The 9,301-nt window shown below is 35.7% G+C and overlaps 1 protein-coding gene and 1 pseudogene across 1 annotated transcript in view; one reads left to right on the forward strand and one right to left on the reverse strand.

Annotated features, from left to right (window-relative positions):
• Positions 1 to 324: 324 nt before the first annotated feature.
• Positions 325 to 443, reverse strand: LOC112472143 (annotated as a pseudogene).
• Positions 444 to 4,161: 3,718 nt separating this feature from the next.
• The window catches only part of URI1 (URI1, prefoldin like chaperone), a 37,584-nt gene continuing 32,444 nt past the window's right edge, over positions 4,162 to 9,301 (forward strand). The window contains exons 1-2 of the mRNA XM_025040801.1: positions 4,162 to 4,185; positions 5,759 to 5,793. Of these exons, the coding sequence (XP_024896569.1) occupies positions 4,162 to 4,185; positions 5,759 to 5,793 (59 nt within the window). The remainder of the gene's footprint in view (positions 4,186 to 5,758; positions 5,794 to 9,301) is intronic.

A 9,301-nucleotide genomic window follows, 5' to 3' on the forward strand; every position in this document is an offset into this window, starting at 1 on the left:
GTCTATTAACTTGTTCATGATACATTCTTTTTTACTGTGGTACTTTAGTACTATACATGTTTCGTTGGCACTAAATATACTGTATATTTATACTATATTTTTTACTGTTTTTTCTTACCAGGGAAATTTTTCCTAGAGATCACAGCATGCATTCATTTATTCATCCTGTTTGCATTCTTGCTTCAATGCATTTTAATTCTAGGTGTTTTATTTTTATTTTATTTTTTGTTTTTTATTTTATTTTATTTTTTAGGCTAGGCAACCCTTGGTTGACCTCACGGATTGTAAGGACCTTGCTTACAATCCCTTATTTTTTATTTTTTACGCCTACAGCACCTGGTCTTCCTAGGTGGTCTCCCGTCCAAGTACTAACCAGGCCCGACCCTGCTTAGCTTCCGAGATCAGACGGGATCGGGCTTGTTCAGGGTGACATGTCCATAGAATAATTTTAGGTATTTTAAACAGAACAATATTAATTGTTCTATGTGATCAATATCGATTCATCTGTACCTTTTTAAAAATTACCTGTACAGTTGCTCTTTAGTTCTTTCTGCATTTATATTTCTTTGAATAATCCCTGTAGTATCCATCCACCCCCCCGCCCCCCGCCAGCTTTATTGAGATGTAGTTGACATATACTGCTGGGTAAGTTTAAGGTGTACAGGTGTTGATTTAATACCCTTAAACATTGCAGTGCTGGCCACCACCTTAGTGTTAGCTGACACCATCATGTCACATAATTACCTGTTGTATTTCTTTCAGTGAAAAATCTGCTGGCACATGACTCTGTGAAAATGTTTATTTTTCCTTCATGTTGGAGGATCTTTTTGCTGTGTGTGTAATTATAGATTTTCAGTTCTTTCAGCACTTTAAGACTTTTTTCTCGTTTTCGGTTTCCATGTTTCGTTGGAGTTACCTCCGGCCCTGAGTCTTCGTCTGGCTCTTTGCAAGGCAGAGTCTCCTCACTGCTTTCTCTCCGCCCTCCTGCTTGGAACCTGTTCTTCATTTTTCATCAGTGTAACTCTGTAGTGCCTTGATGCATTCGGCTATTCGTACTTACTCTTTAATGATTTTTTTTTGTGAGATCTTCTCAAGCGTGTTAGACATGTCCGATATTTGTGTATAAAGGGACTGGGTTTGAGTATGAGAAATGTGTTAGAATCCTGTATAGGAGAAAACTGGGCTAAATGTAAAAGTTAGATTTAGATGATCATTTTGATTCCATCCTAGTTACATTTTTTGAATAAGAACATTTAAGTCTTTTAGCAAGTTGTTCTATATAAATGCAATTAACTTTTGGTAGCAGTTTTGGTATTTTTGCTTTTCAGCATCTTTAGAAAGTAAATTTGTTTAAAATTTTTATACGGAAACACTCAGCAGTTTGTTGCAGTTTATTACTATTTATTTTTTCTGTCGGAAATCTGTAGTCAATTCCTTCCCTCTTTGCAAAGAGGTTTATTTAAAAGACCTGTAAAGTTTTACTAATGTCGTTGACTTAGACTTCTTGTATACTTCGGTAATGACATTTATACATCTATTTAATTGACAGTATGATCTTTACGAAATTATTTTCAACCTTTAAGTAACTGTCAGATAACAATGCATGTCCAGTATCAGTGAGCTTTAGCCACCACTGAAACTTTTTCCTTTTTGACTCAGCAGCATTGAAATCCCAAATTGTACGATCTGCCTTGAAGACACAGTCTAGCAAGAAAAGCAAGCCATGTAAATTTGGACAGCTCTGATTAGTATAATCCTTGGGTGGTTATTTTATACATTAACCAATACAGGAAGAATTTGAAATTGCAATACAGTGAAAAGTTTTAGAAGTGAGGGGAAGCATTTTCAAGAGCAGTATCATTTGTGACTTGGCCACACTTACCTGTCAGGCTTTCTGTTCCACTCTGATTTTAAGGCGGCGCCGTATTTAACATGGAGCACTCATAGACTGATGCCCCCTTGTGGACTGTTTCCAAAATAAATAGCACAGGTGGAAATAAGGGGTGGAGATGGTAACACATGTGAAATCATTCCTTCTTTCCTTTATAAAGTAGTTTTTAAAAAGTGACTTCTGCGGAAAAACAACAAAGGAATTATTATTCCTCTGTTCCATATACTTTATTGACTTTAAGATTTACCAACTATTACTTTAACCCTTTGTAACAGAATGTGTGCATGGTGTTAGCTGGACACTGATGTAAAGAAAAACAGGTGTCAGGTGGGCTTTTCATCTTTGTCACCCTGGACATCTAACTCGGTTATCATGAGTGCCTTAAAATATGACGAGATGTGGTAGTAAGTACAGGGCTAGCCCACGACCCTCTCCTTCCCCCCCGCCCCACACACATGCACACTCACAAACGGGCTTGGGAAATTTGGTGTTCATACTTAGTTGCTTGACCAGAAAGGGCGTTGGAAGAAATAAGGACTTTTATTAGTGAACTGGTGAATTGACACTTATTTGCTTTTACGACAGTATTGGTAAGGTCTTGTGTGTGTGTGACTGGGTTCATGGAGGACTCGGAGAAGTAGTAGCAGCAGTGTTTTAAGCAGGAAAGACTGCAGATGTTTTTCTTCTGGTCCCCGTCAGGTGCGTGATGGTCAGAAGCTGTCTGACGCCATGAGTGTGCACTTCGAGCTTAGCTAGACCTGGTTCTAAAACCGACTTTATCTCTTACCAGGTCTCGGGCAGCCGTATAACATAGGGGATGGCACTTCGTCTCCGAACACAGGTTTCGTCTCTTTAAGGAGGAACTGTTTGCAGCTTGATTTTTATCATATGAAATTTTGACAGAACTCTATGATTATTACTTTTAGGGTAGGGGCAATTGTGAGTTATAAAGAAAGTACCATATGGCTGACTTACTGTGTTGTTGGTGAAGACTTAATGAGAATGTGTCTTAAAAAGTGGTAAATCAGTTCGTAGTGCCCCCTCCTTTAGTCCACTTGTGGACTTAGTGCTCTGCTACTACCCGAGCACATATTTTATTTATAAATTCCTGGCTGTAAGTGCGATTAAATAAAGAATTTACTAGGTCAATTATTTTAATTGTTGAAGCCTACTAACCAATTCTTTTCATAAAAATGATTCAATAAGATTTCTTTTTTCCTTTAGGAGTAATAGTTGCATGTTTTGACAGCCTTAATTAAAAAACTAGTATTGTTCCTCAATATCCATCTTCCTTAAAAAAAAAGCTTTCGTGAAGGACAACAAAGTAATGAAATGTTTTTTGTTGTTTTGCTTTGTTTTTTAAGAGTTGCTTATAGAACCAGGCTCAGTATCTTAGTCACTTTGTTTATTTAATACATAAGGGAATTAAACTGAGCCCATTTTCAGAGGAAGTAAACTTATTTGGAATTACTTAATTTAACACAGAAAAATGAGTTGTTGTTGTGTTTTTTTTTTTTTTTTAATTAGGTAGATTCAGGTTTGAATCATAAGATTTTTTCTAAAATTTTCCTTGGCAGCTAAGTTGTAGAAATTTAGTAATTTTTAAAAATAACTTTCCGTAAAAGAGAAGAAAACTAAAGATATCTCAAAATATAAATGCAACTGCTTGGGCTCAAGTGTTTTTTGAACGGAGGCGCACTCTGAGTCACGTAAACAAGGCTAATTGCCGACACATCATCAGAAGCCCATTCTGTTTTCATGCCTGGCCTCTTTCACCTTTTCCTTTATTTCTTTGGTTCGCATAATATCTGGCCCACACTTGGGTAGCACCTAACTGAAGTCTCTGTTGTTCTAAACCCTCCATGTAATTAATGAAGACCTTAATGTAAGACAGTATTTTGGCAGTGCAAATTTCTCTTGTAAATTATGAAATAGATTTTTGTCGTTTTATCCTTGAATATCAGACTATTTAGGAAAGAAAAAGGGCAAGGTGGGAGGGTAGGGTGGGGAGAAGAGAGCTAGAACAAAGTGGAGAGTGGAACGCGGGGGTGACGGCAGAAACGCCTGCCATTCTACCAGGGACTTGTTTTTTAAACATAAAAAGCATATGTGCCAAATTTACATATTTACTAATTAAAAAGGCTTCCTGGAAACATTAAGTAGACTATCTTCTATAACCTTTAACACTGTCACTAATGGATATTGCATAGAAAATTTCATCGAAGGTCCTTTAAATAATGTAAATGATTATGAATATGTAACTAGTTAATATGCAGCTACGACAGGATTATCATGTGAGGTTAATGAACATCCTGCTCTCATGGTTTGCAGGCCTTTCTTTCTGTGCTTTTGGCTCACTTCATGCTTGGAAACACATGGGATTGCAAAGCATCCTGGCGTTTTTGGGTCTCATCTTTTAATGGGGTTGTTAAATAGGAACTTTATAAAAAGGGTTTCAGGAAAATTTTTTTTCTTTTTCAATTTACATTTAATTCTGTTTGTCTATTTTATAATTACTGCCAAATCAGAAACAGTGAAATGGATTGATGTAGTTTTAGGCTTGCTCTTCCAGATGTAAAGTCAGTACTCTATTATATATTACCACTGTTATTAAGTGTTGCTATGTGATTGATACTTACTGAGAGATCTTCATTCTGAGACAGACTTTTTATGCTGAGTTAATGTGTAGTATGGTTGGGTATCTGATTACAGCATGTATTTTGGTACAGGATTGCTGTCTTAGTGTTTAAAATGTCCCAAAGGAAGACATTTATTTCAGGAATTAAATGTTATAATAAAAGAAATTTAGTGACAGCCTCCCCCACCAAATCTGGTGATTTTTGAGTAAAACATTGAGCACATACACAAGAGACAATATCGGTATCTAGAACAGTAAACTAGAGCAGTGTGTTTCAAACCAGATAATACTGCCTTTTTTTTTTTTTCCCCACGTAGCCTTGTATTAAGCCTTTTGGCTTTTATTCCTTAGTTTCTCTGTCTCTAAAATGGTGCTACAGTATTCGAGATTATTGCTTTAAATTTTTATTAATGAATAATTTAAAAACAGATGATTAGTAATCCTTAGAAACAATGTTATTTTTTAAATTGTTATTCAAGTGTTCTTTTTGTCTCCTTACTGGTTAGTGTTCTTATTTGTTTTCTGAGCATTTTGAGAACCTACTGAAATATTTCTTAAGGGAAACAAATAACTTGTATACTTAATTTTATTGTTTTAGTATTATAAACATAGTTTAAGCTGGCTATGAAGTGCTTAAAATTTATCATAATTCACTGGAGGAACAAATGGGCTGTTCAGAGCATCTCTTTATCCCAAGTATTTCTTTTTAAAAATGTAGTAGAAAAATATCACTGAATTCATTTTTAATGCATCAGAATAAAAATTACAGGTGAAAACATTTGGAGATATACTGACAAAATAAAATATTTTCACTACTGTCATTTTTTTTTTTTACTGATGAAACGTGGATGTTACATTGGTTTTTTTGTTATTTATAACATTTGTGTATGCTACAAAATATGTATCATTGAAAACAGGTCTGGAGATTGTATAAAATACTAGTTATCTTATATCAAATGTCATCTAATAGTTATGAAGCAGGTTTTGTACCAAAGTATGAACTGGGAAGCTGTAATTTGTTCTGCAGTTATCAGCCTGCATTAGAGGGTTATGATAAAGTATGCTGCTTAAAAACTAACATTCACATCTCTGTGCATTTGACAAATAAAAATGTAAACTGAGATGCTGTTAAATCTGTAAAGCTACTGTTCTAGTTTTCTGATGCACTGATTGTGTAGCTTTGTGTATAGCCCTGTTTTTTCATGAGTAGTTATCTGTTTTCATGACAGGTGGTCACTAGCTGCCAAGAGAAAATTCAGCACTGGTGAGTGAAAGATGCTTTTATTACATTTCTGAAATACTGATGGGCTTACCTGTTTGTGTTTAAATAAAGTATGTACTGTTTTTTTGGTAACCCGTAATTGAATTCTTCTGGTAATCTCCATTTTGAATGCTTTTGCCACTAATTTGTATTGTCTTTCAGTGTTTACAGACTTACATGTTCCATGATTTCCTGAAATTGTGTCACCATTTGTGTTTATTCTAATGGTCTTTTTTCCTTTTTTTTTTTTTAAGTTAGAATAATATGAATATTATTATGAAGTGGAGACACATTTTGAACTGGACCGATCATAGCTTTATTTGGGAATATTTCTTACATTTATAATAGAATAATAATTGGAGTCAGTTGTTTTAAAAAAATGATGGAAATGCGCACATTTTCCTGAAGTTCGAAAAATCTAATTAATTGCCTGCGTCTCAGAGCTTGCTTTATGGACTGTACTTTTTTCAAATGCAGAGAGAAAGAAAGCATATCTATCATATCTGTTTTAATGGGCTAATCTTTAGTTAATAGGACAATGCTTGGTAAATAACACACTTTCTTATGTCTTCTGAGGAAAACGCTCAATTTAATGGTGAATAAAATCTTATATTATGAGTTGTCACGAGGTCTAGCTGTTGATCTTAGCGATATCAAATTACAATCCATCCATGCTGTGTTTACGAAGGCTTTACTCTGAGAACAACAGGAGCTGTCTTGATTATTGTCTGCAGGGTTATTGCAAAATCATGGTAACTGCCCCTTTAGCAGTGAGATTAAACCTTTGGTTATACACCATCAAGCATATAATATTTTAAATTTATTTTAAGAGGCTTTTTCTTCATGCCTGAGAGATCTCCAAGGAAATAATTTATAGTTAGTGTATATCAAATGTTTTTTGGTTCAAACGCACATAGGCTGCAAGCCGTGGATAAGAGTGGGACTCGGTGTAATCTGTACACACCATCTTATTACATTCTGACTATTGGCTTGCGGAAAATCATCTAAAACCAATAATATCCACTTTATAAATAAAATTCAGGGAGTTCATTAATTTTCAATAAATGCTGTAGTTGCAGCCACTGCTGGTGTCTGTCAGCATTTCTGTAACGGACCATTCGCTTTTCATTGTACATTCAGTCCAGGTTAAAACTTGAAATGCAAGTCTTGGCCAAAGAGAAAAGACAGAGACACCCTCCCCTTGCTAATTTGGTCAAAGTGAACCGTTTTACAAATTATTTCAAGGGGAAATTTTATGAATGCGGACCTCTCTCTCTGTTGGTTTTGGTAAGGAATTCAGGGAATTAGCAAAAGGTTGGATTCGCTCCGCGGGTCCTGATGGACACAGATGTGGGAATAGCAACTCGCTCTGGTTCGTGTGGTGAGACGCTTTCCCTGTCAGACTGGGAATTCTTTAAGGCCGGTGGGCACGGTTTCGTGCTTTTATGCACAGCACCTCCTACTGCGTTTGGCACGTTATATGCACTTAATAAATGTCTGAGTAAATGAAGACCAAATATATAATCATTTTGTATGTAACATTTTAGTTTATAAGTAGATACCAGTGCCCTAGTCTGGTGAGCACTGACAGACAGAAATGTGACATTTACTTCAGGGTGGGTTCGTGTGACTCTCAATCTCAATTTCCAGTTTTCCAAAGCACTCCAAACTGTAGAAGCTTAGCATATTTACCTACATGGATCTTAAGGAGTGTAGCACCTTATTTATGCATTAAAAATTCAAATAATGCTTTCCAGTTAGAATTTGCTTTTTCCTCCGAGTCATTTCTAATATGGCTCAGGAAACAGACGTTTCTGTTTGTTTGTAGTGAGGCTCTGACATTGCTAGAATCTAAATGGCCAGTGAACTCACTACTTTATTATATTAAAAACATGAAGCCAAAGTGTCTCCGTTCTTCTGAAAGCCAGAGAATTGCTATTTGGGAGCATTGTGGCGTTCTCGTGGTATTTTTATCCTCTTAATTTCACAAACAATGATTGAGTTCCTACCATATGCCAGCATTATGCTGCTGTTCGGGTTTGAAAGACCTGCCACGAGGAGGAATTCATAGTCGGACACTAAACGGGGAAATCACAACGATTTCGTGCTATTTGCAGAAAAATAGGAAGCAAGAACAGCGTCTGGAACCATGCTGAAGGGCGTCTCACATACTGCTTTGAAAAGCATGTCACTTCTCCCTTTACCCCTTGGCGTTGGCCTAGGCTGAAATACAATTCACGTAGCTAAGCTCCCCCTCTTTATGGGTATATGCTAATGTAATAAGGAATAGCAAACTATATGATTTTTAAAAAATGAATTCTTATGCTAGTGATGTCTAAGCGCTTGTGTGTACACTTTTAAAGAATCCGTTATTTAGGAGACAAGGAATGAATATTCTAGGCTTCAAAAATAATCTAAATTAAAAAAAAATGTAGGACAGAAAGTAAAAATTTTGTAGAAAAAAGGGTAAGAGTAAAAAAAAGTAGGATGTGTCCCCCCACACCTAGTTTCTTCCAGAAAATTAATTCAAATCCAAGAACTTTGGTGAACTAAAGATATTTATAGTATTTGTTTAGTTAATAACAGGTGAAAAGGAAATGTTGGAGCCTGATAGTTGAAAATTTATGTAACACTTGTAGAGGTAATAGTGGCTTTCAGTTTAGTGAAGATTAAAAAAAAATTTTAACGTGACTTTTTTTCTTATCCTTTTTACTTACCTCGGGAAATAAGGTATTATAAAGCCCGCACACTATTTTCTCATAAAACGTGGCTATGTTTCCATTGTTTGATCGACTAGAGGCGGTTTTTCTGTTTGTAGAGTATTGGTAATTTTTTCATCTTTTTAATTCTTTCCTCACAAGCATGGGATTTGGAGTCACAGACCTACATTTGAATCCTGTCCCTAACTTTGGGACCTTGGGTGAATTCCCATGATTTTCAGCTTTCTCTTTGCAAAGTGATGATGATTTTATTTAACTTAAAAATCAAGTGAGATAATGTCCGAAGGGTGACACCCTGCCCAGCCCTTGGTGAATCTCGATATTAGCTCTGAGGCTTTTTTGAAAATTTTAATCATCAGGTGAATAAAGAAAAACAAACACAAAAACAGCCAAAGCTTTGTAAATATTTCTGAATGTTTTGTGTTCATGCCAATCTTCTTTTATCATGGTGGAGCGATGGCTTTCTAAACAGTATTATTAAAGCTTTCCATTCATGTTTTAAAATAACTTTTTATGGAGAATTTCAAATGAAAGGTGACAGAGTAGCGTAGTGAATTCACATGTACCCATCGCTCAGCGTCAGGATTTGTCAGCTCACGGTTTCATCTGAACTGTTGCATTCGGAGAGCCCGTCCTGCCCTCCGCCCCCGCCTCCAGCTATTTGGAAATGAATCTAAAACGTGTCATTCCATCTGGAAGTATTTCCGTATAGAAGACTTTACATTAACTTTTAAAAATTTAAATTGAAAAACTTAAAATTAGGCAACATACAGAGTTCAAAATTTAAGTAC

Source organism: Pteropus alecto, unplaced genomic scaffold (assembly GCF_000325575.1).
Source record: "Pteropus alecto unplaced genomic scaffold, ASM32557v1 scaffold89, whole genome shotgun sequence".
NCBI lineage: Eukaryota > Metazoa > Chordata > Mammalia > Chiroptera > Pteropodidae > Pteropus > Pteropus alecto.